The sequence below is a fragment of the Desmodus rotundus genome, chromosome 1 (genome assembly GCF_022682495.2).
Source record: "Desmodus rotundus isolate HL8 chromosome 1, HLdesRot8A.1, whole genome shotgun sequence".
Taxonomy (NCBI): Eukaryota; Metazoa; Chordata; class Mammalia; order Chiroptera; family Phyllostomidae; genus Desmodus; species Desmodus rotundus.
In genome coordinates, this window is record NC_071387.1 from 183,509,786 (window position 1) to 183,523,849 (window position 14,064).

General features: G+C 42.0%; 1 protein-coding gene across 6 annotated transcripts in view; it reads right to left on the reverse strand.

Annotated features, from left to right (window-relative positions):
- Positions 1 to 14,064, reverse strand: part of SEMA5A (semaphorin 5A) — a 451,159-nt gene that overhangs the window by 58,681 nt on the left and 378,414 nt on the right. For all 6 annotated transcript variants that reach the window (XM_053913864.2, XM_024578532.4, XM_053913861.2 and 3 more), the window contains 2 exons: positions 13,730 to 13,873; positions 3,012 to 3,159 (listed from right to left, as the gene is read on the reverse strand). In XM_053913864.2, the coding sequence (XP_053769839.1) occupies positions 3,012 to 3,159; positions 13,730 to 13,873 (292 nt within the window). The remainder of the gene's footprint in view (positions 1 to 3,011; positions 3,160 to 13,729; positions 13,874 to 14,064) is intronic.

Sequence of the window (14,064 nt, forward strand, 5' to 3'; positions counted from 1 at the left end):
CACTGAGGGCCCTTCACTCTCTGACCTGAACCTCTCTTGGAGGTGTATTCAAAACCAGGACATACACATTTCACAGGTGAAACTTGGGAAATCTTTTTGTACAGTTTGTTTTCAAATGTCAGAGGGAGAAAAGATTCGCATGTCTTCTATATACTGTTCGTACTGCTGTAGTACTCAGGAAATTCAAGTTCTTGTACTTTCCAAAAGCATGTCCTTTACTGTATAAATAACATTCATTAGCATATTGTCACTTTTAATAAGCCTGAGCTCAGAGAAGCAGCTGAAGCTCAGGAATAACAATTAAAGCAATGAGAGTAGGAAAGGGAACTCACAGTGAAAGTCTGGAAAGGTGAGACCTTCTGCCAGAGCCTCATGCCATCAGCAAAGATGACACTTAACAGCAGTTATGGGGGGAAGGGACTGTCACCCCCTTCTCAGAGGAGGAGATTCACAGTCAGAAATACCATCCGACCTGTCATCCAGCGAGATATTGACAAGCCAATAATCAACTTCATGACTCTAAAAATCAATAAATTGCCTATACTTACATCTTGATAAAACCCTTCCACTAAAAACAAGCACACTTTGTGGCCAAAAATTTATGAATTGCAGCTATATATGAACATGAAGATTTACATATTACTTTAAATAGCTTTTATTTTTAAATAAACTTCTTAGAAATTTAGTTGATAATGTGTACTTTCTAAGCAATCCAAAAACACCAAGCCCTTCCCTCATCCTGCTGATGTTCCCCAGTGGGCATGGGCTGGCATTCCTGCCTTAAAGTAGGCAGACAGTGGGATACACAGGAGAAGCCACGTGGGAAGGAAAATAAAGGTTGTGCTTCTACCGTAAAAGAGTGGATAGCTGTGTTGTGCCGCAATAACACCTTCCAGGAAGTATATAGCCAATCCATCCACTTTGGAAGGAAATACAATAAACTAACAACCCAGAAATTTAAGCAAATTTGACCCATTATTTAAGCAAATAAATAAATAATGAAAAAACAACCCATAATACAAAGAACTGACATCAGGCTCATTAAAGGCTTGCATGACATTTCTCTGGATTTGAAAACTGATGTCATATTTGTTTCATGCACCACAATTCTGTGAACTTGGATATAAAAAAGCAATAAATAAGTTAACCTTTTATAAAGACATTCAATTTTTACATTATAGTCAGGTGTATCTTATGGGTGCACGTACACACACAAATTGTGACTAGGTTGAAGATAATGCTACACTTTCCTTAATATAATTTTTCTTTCATTAAAGTGATTTTAAGTGGAATTACCAAAGTGAATTTGCAATAAGAAAATGAATGACTTGAAATGTTCTCTGAATTTTTAAAGTTGCAAAGTTAAAGTGCGAGAGAGACTCAGGGCGTCATCCCTGTGGTTTCCCAGCAGATAGGATGGAGCCTCGTATGGGCAGGAAGATCCCAGGCTCAGTCGCTGAGCCTCTGGGAACAGGAAGTGATATATTTCAGCAAAGACTAAAACTATCTCATTTGAGTTGTTTTCCAAGAACAAGAGAATGTTCACAGATTTACCCTTCATGTTTTAATAAATAATTTTAAAATCCAGCATCTGAAATATCAATAAACATATCATTGCAAATAAGACAATAAGATTTTTCACGGTTGAAATTTAATTCAGGCTGGCCTGGAAAGAAATGCCTCTATAATCACTAATAGCTTCTATTAAAGTTACTGTAATATCTGCCAGTGCAAAGGGGGAAAAATACCTAATTGTAAATCCCAGTAACAGAGGTCTCCTTGGGTCAGAGTAATATCTGGCAAAGCATCTCATAACCCTCTTCCTCTCTCTGAATTTCCCAAGGCTGTCTGGGGTGCATGCTTTTTGCTTCTCACAAAAACAAGCTTTACATCAGCACAAAACATCCCTTAGCTTCATCAACTAAGGGATCAACAGCCTGCCAAGACCAAGTGGAAAGGTCAGCACACAAGGACACCAAGCCAGACCATTTCATGCTGAACTTCCTCCCCACAACATCCCCCCCATCTCTGCATCCACTCTGTGGTGCCAGCCCCTGGGGAAGGCAATGAGGTGCCAGCCCAGCAGCAGTCAGGGCCCAGTCACCCTAACAGATGGCACGGGGGGTGCTATAACGGGCCTTTGGGAAGGTGCTCACATTTAAGTGCAATTTTATTGGAGGGTACAAAGTGCTAAAGGAAATATAACTTGCTAAGGCAGAAGAAAAGCAGAACCATTAAGTTGTCTTTGATTTCCTCTGAACTGGCATCAGTATGATCTGACAATGACCCCATAAAGTTTCCTACTCCTCAGTGTCTCAGGTCCACCCTGTGTTCCATGCTTCAGTGTGGGCTCAGCATAGAGACCTCATCCCATTTCCCCAAACCAAAGACACTGACCCGAGTCAGGAATGGGAGCTAAAAATCTACTAAGGGTAGCCTATTCCATATGTGAATATTTAATTCCAGAAACTTCCAGGATACCCTGAATGTCCAGTATTTCCGGCAAACATTCTCATGACCAGGGAAACCTGTTTGATTCATGGCATCTAGTGCAGGCAAAGCACCTAGTGTGTGGACATGTCATATTTACAGAGCATGTAATGTTTACAAAACATCTAGCGTCTACTGAGAATCCAAGGTTTGCAGAGCGTCTAGTGTGTGAGAGCACCAAGTGCTTGCAGACCTTCCTGTGTGTATAAAGCCTCCACTGGCTGGTCAGGTCATGTTTACCAAGCATTAGTACCTACAGAACATGTAACGTGTACAGGTAACCTAGTGTATGCAGTGCATCTAATGTTTATATGTGTGTCGGTAGAGCATCTGCTGTTTGCAGAGATCGAATGTTCACAGAGCACCTGGTGTTCGCAGAGCACGGAGTGGTTACAGAGCATTTAGTAGTTGCCATGTATCTTGTATGTTCAGGGAATTTTGGTATGAAAACATCTAGCATGTGCTGACTCTGCCCTCCCAGCTCCAGTGGGTGGGCTGAAGATGAGGAGGATTCTACTCACCACATTGCAGCCCACGCAGTCCGGCCCGTTCTCGCAAGTCCTGCGGCGAGCTTGTATGCCGCCCCCGCACTGGGCTGTGCACCGTTCCCAAGGACCCCAGCCTGTCCAGAACATGTGTGGGGGGCACAGAAGATGCTCATTGCAGTATCTGTAAGGGGGAACCAAGAGGAAAAGGAAACTGCTCAGTGCAGTGTGAGGCCCCAGACCTTGCAGGCTCCGACCCTGCACCAGATGTTGGAACATGGGCATGCTCAGCGGGGGGGCTTTTGTGTTGGAAGTGGTCGCTCAGCAAAGGAGGCAGATGTGGCGCTGGCCATGCTGTGTGTGCACAGACAATGGGATGCACGGGAGACAATGAAGCAAATGCTAAACTCACAATGCAGAATGGATCTTCCTGTGCAGCCAATTAGAGGAGAAACAAACAAAACACCCTTCAAATAGACACCCAAATATGAGAACACATAGAAAACACCTCGGTAGGGCATTCATCTTCTAAACATAAACATTCAAAGATAATGCAGGTTATGAATAATACAAAGTCTGCAAAAGTGTATTTGGATTTTGTTCTTCATTCGTGAGAAATAAGGCTCATAGTCTATTCATATTAGTTAAAGAAAAGTAAAAGCCTGATTTTAGCATAAAGGTTCATGACATATACTGCTTAGGTGATTGCATTTTAAAAATTACTTGCAGACCCCCAGAATGATGTCCGACCTTAATTTAAATGACTACCACTTATCTAAAAAAAGTTGAATTACTATTTACAAATACTAGTCCTGTTTTTTGTGATTGAATATACTTTTACATATACATTCATATTGCCAATTTTTAGCCAAATATACAAGGGCTTTCTTAGCTGTGAGTCAAACTTCTCCTCATTTTATTAATAGTACAAGTGAAATGAAGTGAAGTTAGGGAAACAAATAAACAAAAAAACCAAGAAACAGCCTGGCATTCTACAAGTTACATCTCACAGGGAGGAAGATGCTATTCTGAAAGCCAAATTCAGAGCTTTCTCATAAATCGCCAGGGAGACGCATCTGGCGATTTAACAGACTATTCAAACATAACAGTCCATCTACTAAACACAAATTTGTCTTCTAGAGAAGACTAGAATGCAAGATGTTTCTGTCTTTCTCCCCATGCAGCCCATCCGCATTGAGAAACAGGAGGCAGAGGGTCCTGTTTGTGAGGCTCAGTCCGTTACTTCGATGTCATCACGATTAGTAAACACTTGACCCTGTAGGCACTATGCAAAGGGCAGTGCCAAGAGTGCGCCCCTGTCACAATGTGTACAACCCTGAGAGGAACACCAGGAAAGGGACGACACAAGCCCAGGATGTGTCAGACAGGCAGTCCCATCTCAGTGAGTGGAAAATAGGGCAAATGGTAGCGGGTGCCCAGAAGCTAGGAAAAGTATTTTGGGAGCATCATTTCCTGGCAGTAAACACCGAAAAGATTCAATAGTTTCTTCATCAAACCAAGAAAATTCCACAAATATGAGGCTCTGGGAACAGGTACAGTGATGCGAAGTAAAAAGCCAGGCCAAGCTGAAGGGAGTGAACAGGATGAGGCACGTGGAGCATTGACTGATAATAGTCTAGAAAAGGGTGGAAAGTAGAAATGGGAAGAGTGAAGTAGGAGAGGTCGTTGAGGTAGAAAGAACAGAAAAAAGTGACAAAGTTGAACTTCATTTAGAAGGAATCAAGAAAATCCCACAGAACTCCTGAGAAGAAAACAGAACCATGTGAGTTAGAGTGGGTAGGTTTGGCAGCTCCTCCCGCTGGAGCACGGGAGCCCCTGACATTTGAGGAGCTCTCCCTGCTTGACTGACAGCGAGGTCTGGGCCTCCAAAGAGGGGCCAGGGGAGGCCACCAGCAGGAAGAGCTAACAGAGCAAATAGCAGCCAGGAGAAACTAGACGGCAACCACAGAAGGGAGACATGGTCCAAGCCAGACAGACATGATAGTGGTGGATGGAGGAGAGTAAGGGATGCACATGGGACTTGGGACAGTTGGAATAAGACATAGCAACTGTGTGACTGTACATGAAAAGTAACAAACACTAGAGTCAAAAGTCAGGCTCACATGTGAAAATGGGAGGCATGCTAACTCTCCAAGACAGAGTTGATAGAAAGAAGAGAGAGTTGGCAGAAGAAGCCTCCAGAAAGTCAAGAGCCAATCAGGCAAATGGTTTAGTTTCTGTAACTTTTTACATAAAAGAGTAGTCAATGGCACTGATGAGTTATCACTATTCATCATTTTCACTTTTTAGGCAAAAAACCATGAAGTTTCCCTCTTAAGATGTCACAGACAATCTTCTAGGAGCTCAGCTCTCAGAGCTCAGGGTCATGGCCATAAACAGGAAGGACTTTCTAATTAACAGAGTGTGACTTCTAGATAAAAGAGCCCAAACAAAACTGAGGATACAATAGATTAAAGGAATGTGACCTTAGGAAGCACGTGCAAATGAGCAGTGTTACAATAAGGAAGTCATGCTCAGAGATGCCGACCATGTGAGTTGGCTCACAGACTGTTTCAAGAGAAAATTGCCATTTATTTTAAGAACGTGCTTGGAAGCAGTAAGTGAAGAAAACTCAGAACATCAGAACTCCCAGATTTAGTCCAAAATCTCCACGTGCAGCTTCTCTCACTGTGGGTATCACGAGAAGTATAAGACCACCTCCTGTTTCCAAGCCTATCCACCAACATTTAAAAGGGATGGACATCCTAGAGGCCTTGGCCCTAATTTCAGCTTTCAGAACCACAAACAAACAATAAAGGAGTAGGGGCAACAAAGGAAATATAAGACATTTGACTTTTAATGAGAAGCACAGTAACTGAGCTACCATTTCCCCATGGCAAAATAAATCATAGTGCACAGAAACTTTTCTCACGTTTGCCTATAGCAGGCCACCTTTGAAAACGCCCCGCATACTATTAGAGCAAAAAAAAAAACTTCAGGAGAACCTGAAAACTGCATGAAGCATAGAACTTCAACCAATGTTAATCAGTTCCGTATCTAGCTGCATTTTAACATTTCCCACAACGTGCCTTCCATTTTCTTTCTCTTTTTCCCTCTACAGCAGTCCTGGGGGGCAGAGGGGGAAGCTACACCATGGTTGTGTGAATATATCAGCGGCTGCAAAGGAGGTCAGAAGGAAAGCAGAAATTTGCAGGCTCTCTCTGTCCCTTTATGTTTGGGCTTCTACTCACAAATCCAGCCAGAGTCTGATCAGAGGCAAAGCCCTTGCAAGCCCCTAACTCTGATTCTTTGCAATTTCAAGGAAGGGCCCTCCTGGCCCCCCGACTCTCCCACTCAAACTAACATGCTCCTAAGAGAAGCATCTCTTGTTTAACTAGTCTTTCTGGCTCACAAACAAAAGTGGACATTGGAAGTTTGTTACCCTGGAAAGTTTGTTCCTCTGCTTGTTCAAGGAGTTTTATTAATTTATGGATCAGAGACCTACACAACGGGCCAGCTGGTGAAGTCTCATTGCTCTAGTCTTCGACACAGTGATGGCTTTTACCAAATAACAAGCTAAACAGTTCGAAATTTTATGGGCTCTCTAGGATCTCTAGTGTCTTAAATCATTGACAGCCACAGATGCATTTCATGATGCATTAAAAATTAAGAGTTTAATTTTGCCCATGAATGTTCATTCTCATTTTGCATTTAAAAGTTAATTAATAACCCAGCAATATTTTCCCATAAATTATCCATTTTCCCACAAACCTAGTCTCTGTGAAAAGAACTGCCTTTCATAATCCTGTATAGCCTAGATTCCCAGCACTGTATCATGTTTCTTTTCATATTACTTTATGCTATAAATTGTTTTCAGTTCCGGTTAGATCCATCATGGCTTCTCGCTGCAACCGATGTCCGCCTGCACCAATCAGAGGCCAGTCAGAACTATTTGCTCCTTGGTTCTCTCTGAGTGATAGTCCCTTTGCTGGGATATACTGAAATAATGGGATTTTTGTGACACCAGAGAATCTGTACATGCATTGCATCCATCATAATATTAATATGTTTATCCCAAGGAAAAGCTAAGAGAACCCATTAGGGGAAAATAATGACTTGCAAAGAGCTCACTAAGGGTTGAGGAAACACACGCATGAAGACCAAGTCATAAAAAAACCACCCCCTCCATTCATCCCTTCCACTCTAACCTGGTACCCGTGATCCCCACTCCTAGAATTCACAGCCGTATAAAACCTCCCATGCAGTGTTGGAGGAACCTGTGACTTGCTCCTATCCTAACTAATAGAATATGGCAATAATGACAGGTTATCATTTCATGCTTATGTTACATAAGACCGTAAAGCATTTATTGCAAGAAAGCTCTCCCTTGCTGGCTTCGAGGAAGCAGTCAGGCGGGAGAGGCCCAAGTGGCAAGGGAGTGAGGGTGGCTTCTGGCTAACAGCTTCAGTCCCACAGTGCACCATGGAACTGAATGCTGACAGCAACATGGGACTTGGGACACAGACCCTTCTCCAGCTGAGCTTCACATGGGACCACAGTCATGGTCTGCAGCTTGGTTGCAGCCTTGTGAGACCTTGAAGCAAAGGAGCAGGTAAATTGTGTCCAGACTACACATCCACAGAAACCATGAGCCAACAACCATGTGGGGCTTTAGGCAGTTTAGTCTGTGGTAATATTACTATGTAATAACTAGTGAAACAGATTTTGGTACCCCCATGTGTAGTGCTACTGTAAGAAATAACTAAAACTGTGAAGGGGGCTTTTGGACCCGGGCATGGGTAGAAGAAGCAAGCACAATTTTGAGGAGCATGGCAGAGAAAACCTAAATCAGCTTGACCTGACTATTATAGTCTAAACCTAGACTTTGTGGGCGCTGACAGTGAGGATTTAGAAGGACATAGGATAAACAACTAAAACTTAACAGCAAAACCAACCCAATTCGAAGATATGCAAAGGACTTGGATAGACATTTCTTCACCAAAAGATATACAGATGGCCAATGGCACATGAGAAGATGCTCAACATCATTAGTCCTTAGGGAGATGCAAATCAAAACCACAACGAGAAACCACTTTATATCTACTAGGATGGCTATAAACACAAAAAGTAAAGTAACAAGGATTGTTGGTGAGGATGTAAAAAAAATTGGAACCCTTGCATATTGCTGGTAGGAATGTAAAAAGGTTTTGCTGCTATGGAAAACAGTTTGGCAATCCTCAAACATCTAAACTTAGAATTAGCATATGACCTAGCAATTGTACTCCAAGTTAAATCCACAGAAGAAACAAAACTGGGACTTGAACAGATACTCATATGCCAGGGTTCACTGCAGCACTATTTACAATAGACAAAAGGTGGAGCCCTGGCTGGTGTGGCTTAGCGGATTGAGCGCCAGCCTGAGAACCAAAAGGTCACTGGTTTGATTCCCAGTCAAGGCCCATGCCTGGGTTGCGGGCCAGGTCCCCAGTACGGGGTGTGCAAGAGGCAACCTTTCTCTCACATGTCGCTGTTTTTCTCCCTCTCTTTCTCCGTCTCTTCCCCTCTCTCTAAAAACTAAATAAATAAAATCTAATAAAAAGAAAAGGTGAAAATAACCCAAATGAACAAATAAAGTATGGTATAGCCATGCAATCAAATGATATTCAGCCTTAAAAAATGAAGTTCTGACACCTGCTACAACATAGATAAACCTTGAAAAACATGTTCAGTGAAATAAGCCAGAGAGAAGAGGGTAAAAATTGTGACTCTACTTATATGAAATATATGGAATAGGCAAATTCATGGAGGCAGAACACAGATCAGAGGTTACCAGGGGCTGGAAGGAAGAAAAAAATAAAGAGTTATTGCTTAATGGTTACAGAATTTCTGTTTGGGGTGATGAAAAAGTTTTAGAAACAGTGGCTATGGTTGTATAATACAGTGAGTGCAATTGATGTCACTGAATTGTACACTTAAAAATGGTTAAAAGGCAAATTGTATGAATATATATATATATATATATACATGCACATACAACTTGCCTTTTATATATACACACACATATATATCTACATATAATATGTAATATAATTATATATAGTATAGTATATATATAAAATATATATGTATGTATATATGTGTATATATATGTATATATGTATCTCCACAATAAAAAACTGAAAAGGAAAAAGAACCTAGGAGCTAGGAAACTAGAAGAAAGAGTCTTTTCATACAAGGCAGAAAGCTTCCAAAATTGTTGCTGAAATTATATGGAAAGCAGAACATGAAAGCGTAAAGCAGTTACATAGTTAAGGAAATTCCCAGGCAAAGTATTGGAGGTGCTGTCTGGCCTTTCTTCTTCCTGCTTATTGTTAAATGTAGGAGAAAGAAACAAATGAGGGAAGAAGTAGTAAACAGAAGTAACCAGGACCGAATAGTTTTGGCAATTCTGAGCCTCTCCTAAGGGCTAAAGATGCTAAAATTAAGAAATAGCCCCTGAGCATGCCTGAAACGACCAGCATGGAGTAAAAGCTGAGGATGTGACTGTACAACCTTTTGTTCCAAACGATCAGGGTAGTATTACATCACAAAAAGGGTCCTTTCAAGAGGTCAAGAGCAAGGATGTGCATCATAGATCCTGTCAATCACAGGCAAGCTGTAGGGTGTTGGCCTGGCCCTCAGCAGTCTCCGGCAGGATCCCCAGGCCAAGAAGGGACATCTCACCAATATCTGTGGCTGTAGTTTGGTTTAGTGGAATAAACACCAAGGTAGTCCACAGAAGACCCAGAGCAAAGTACCAGCTTGGACTGTAAGGAACATTGAAAGTACAAATGAAATAAGCACTAGAAAATACAAAATTCTACTGGCAGAAAGCAGGCTGATGAGAGCACCCAGCAGCTAGCACACACTATCTTTTAAGAAAAGGGAAGAAAGATTCAGGAAGCAGAACTGAGAGCCCAGGAGGCAGAGCCAAGAACGAGGGAAAATTATGTCCAGGATTTAAAACTTAATTGAGTACCTTCCATGACCTCCCAACAACTCTCTGGCTAGATTTTAGGATTTCTATGGAGCAATGGGTCCACTGTACTTCCCATTTTCCCCCTTTTCAAGAGAAATGTCTGCAGTAGGTACCCTCTGCCTATCCCACCCACCATTGCCCGTGGGGTGTGTGGGTGGCAGATCTCATTTTAGAGGTTGAAAGACTGAAAAGAGCCACACGGAGGAAGCCTCAGTCACATTTGGGCCTGATTTACAAGTTAAGGTTCTGGAATTTGGTGAGATGATTTAATGGCATAAAATGTGTTTGGATCTTGGGAGTGGGTAAAATGCATTGTGCATGTGGTAGGGATGTGAATGACTGAGGGACAGATAATCTATTGTCCATGACAGATACTCCAGTGTGACTCCAATGATCCCTGCCTGCTGGTATCCGTGTCCTGCGTACACACCCCTCTTGAGTGTAGACAGGGCCTTTGACTTATTTCTCACCAACAGGATAGGGCAAGCTACTAGCACGTGAGGGCAGTCTCTGGCTAACAACTACAAAGAAGCCAAAGTCCTCAGTCTGACGGCCCCGAGGAACTGAATGCTAACAGCAACCACGTGATCTTGGAAGTAAATCCTTCCCGCGGACATGAATAACAGTGTGGTGATTGCTGGGGGGAGGTAGTGATAAGGGGACTAAATGGTAATGGAAAAAAAATACAATAAAGATTAAATCAAAGAAATTAAATAGCAAAAATCAATCAATCAATCAATCAACCCTTCCCCAGTTGAGCCCGAGAGGAGATCACAGCTCTGGCCGAGCAGAGAACCCAGGTAAGTTGGAATGGAACTCCTGACCCACTGAGGCTGACAGAGAAAAAACGTGTGTGGTTTTTTTGGATTTTTTAAAAAAAATTTTATTGTTATTCAAATACAGTTGTATGCCTTTTCTCCCCATCCCTCCACCCTGCCCCAGCCGAACCCCCCTCCCTCCGCCACCTCCACCCTCCTTCTTGATTTTGTGCATGTGTCCTTTATAGTAGTTCCTGTAATCCCCTCTCCTCACTGTCCCCTCCCCACTCCCCCCTGGCTATTGTTAGATTGTTCTTAACTTCAATGTCTCTGGTTATATTTTGTTTGCTTTTTTCTTCTGTTGATTATGTTCCAGTTAAAGGTGAGATCATATGGTATTTGTCCCTCATCGTCTGGCTTATTTCACTTAGCATAATGCTCTCCAGTTCCATCCATGCTGTTGCAAAGGGTATAAGCTCCTTCTTTCTCTCTGCTGCATAGAATTCCATTGTGTAAATATACCATAGTTTAAAAAACGTGTGTGGTTTTAAACCTGTAAATTTATGGAACTATTGTTACAGAGCAGGAGAATAATGCAAATAATGACGTCTGCCTTTTGATAATATTCACGTAAACGTCTGTGGCTTCATCCTTGTTGTGGCCTCTTTGGGAATAGCTGCTACCGCTCAGTTCCTGGTACTCATGAAAATCATTTTCTAGGTAATTTAGAACAGATAAACAGAGTGTCCATACCTTTTAGTAAAAAAATTAGTCAGATATTGTCTTTATCTATTACTTAAGAAAAATGATATGAAGAGTTCTGAGATTTTTGTGGCAATAAAGCTCTCATTGAATTACTCCCCACACTGGAGATTTTGTCTCAGATGAAAAGTCACTAACTATAATCTTGGCTTTAACAGAGGGATGTTTTGGGGGAGAGTCAATTTATTCACTTGTGGCCTCTCAAGAGTTCTTTAGGGTTGATGGAGTTTAAATAAGGATGAGGTGATTGTGTTAATGATTTTGAAAGCTTACACCTTGGTCCTTTGTTCCTTATAATGGAGACCATTCCTTTAATCTTGAGTTTAGTTCTCAAATGTTTGTAACAGATGCTATTCCTTTGTATTACTTAGGTGGAAAGACCTCCCACAGAACATGGCAAAGAAATCTAAGAATTGTTTGCTCGTGAAGACCCAGCATGTATTTTTTCTAGTTTTCATTAACTTCTTTCTAAGCCATTAGAAAGGCTATTCAATAGGGAGGGTTCAATTTGATAAAAATCTTACATAGTCCCTCTTCTTACCACCCATCCATTTATTACTTAAATCCAAATTTCCTCCATTAAAAAAATACTCATTTAGCCCAAAAGAGCATTTCTTCAGTTAAAAAAAAAAGAACATTTTAAATGTAAGTCCTCCAAACACACTGGCCATCCTGATTTTTTCCTGAAAATGAAGCTTCAAGAAAAATCGTAGATGGATACTGAAGACACATAAACTCGTATGTTTACCACAGACAGAGTTAAACAGCATCGCCCCTCCCGAGTGCTCAGCCCGGGAAAGGTGAGAACAGGCATGAGGTCTGTGGAGGTGCCGTGATGCTCAGGGCAGCTTCACACAGACGAAGGTGGCTTTTCCTGAGTGGGCTGTATTCTGTGACAATAGACAGCATTTAAAACTGCCAACCAATTTTAAATCTGACCAGTCTTAGAAATAGCAGGGAGACTGCTCTCCCATCAGTTTTCTCACTTATCAACCGGTGTTAGTTCTGAAACAACAGACTTTCTCAAGAGTATCTTGGGGGATCTACTTCAAAAATGACCAACCCTGCTTTGTAAAAATCATCTTTCATTTTCCTCTGAGTTGAAAGGAATAAAAATCTTAATTGGTAATTTAGGAATACAGTGAAAAAAGAAGAGTGATTTTGTCTGGTTGTTTTGAGGTTGTAATAAATATCTAGGAGAGAACTATCTGTTCAGTAAACCTGTATATAAATATAACACATAAATATTATATTGTATACATAAATACTAATCACATAGCAATGACTGCGCACAGTATTTTATGAGGCTCCAGTGAATCCATATCACTCTATACAAGCCTTACTACATTTTAATTAAAAGGTATTGAAAGTCATTTTCTTTCCCACGGGATCAATACAGCAAGTTTATGTGAGTGTGGCACAATAAGAATCCTGAAACTGATGTGAAAATTACCTACTTGGATATTCTCCAAACACCGTAAACAGGAATGTACTTAAATATGTGAAAAAGAGTCAAATATAACTATCATAGATTGTATGAGGCCATAATCAAATGTCAGATGCTATAAAAACCAACAGACTGTTAAATACAAGACTGAACTGAAATGTCCCCATGTGCTTAAAGCTTAAATTACACACGGAATAGAATGCCCCACTCTGGGTCATGGTGTAGCTTCATTGAGGGTATCCGTTAATCGAAGAATGTGTACCAGTTATAAATATGACCAAAACCTTGACTATGTTCTCACCTGTGCTCCAGCTTCTTAGTATAGTTCTGATGGAGAACTTTACTTCACTGGCCAATACATCTGGACCCAGGACCACCTTAGGTCCTACTTGGAACTGTAAGTTTTGAGATTGGTGTAGCTGAATTCTAACAAACACAAACTTTCTCCAGCAGACTCACTTGCCGGGTCTCCAGAGAGCCCAGTACAGACAGGGACAGGGTGCCCAGTGTCCCTGGACTGCTACTCTGTTGGGACTTGCTCAGCTGAGTCAACCACTCAGGGACCATAGCAGACCAGTGATGCTGTCAACATGGGGCTCTGGTCAAAATTTAAGGATGTCAGGAAAAGAGGAAGACAATTCAGCTCAACAGAAAATAATGCCCCAGAGAAGTTAAGCTTGATCCAAAACTAAAGCCGCAGAGCAACCAACTGCACTGGGGTGACAGTTAAGCGTGAGGACTGCGATGCTGGGGGCAGAGAGGCACGTACCTTTCCTCGCGGTTCTGCCCCACACACACCCGGCCGCCGTGCCGGGGCGTGGGGTTGCTGCAGGACCGCTGGCGCACCTGGAAGCCGATCCCGCAGGTGGTGCTACAGGGAGACCAGGAGGTCCAGGGGGTCCAGCCACCATTCCTGGGGGAGGAAACAATGTGGTCACTGAATCAAACTGGCTCCTGGTCCATCCCCTGTCTGCACCCACCTCCAAATTCAGGTGCTTTCCCTCATGGACCACCCAATTTGGGCTATGGAGGTGAAGGGAACCGGGGCCATAACACTAACTGTACTACATCATGGGAATCTCAATTACTGTGAGATTCTTCTCC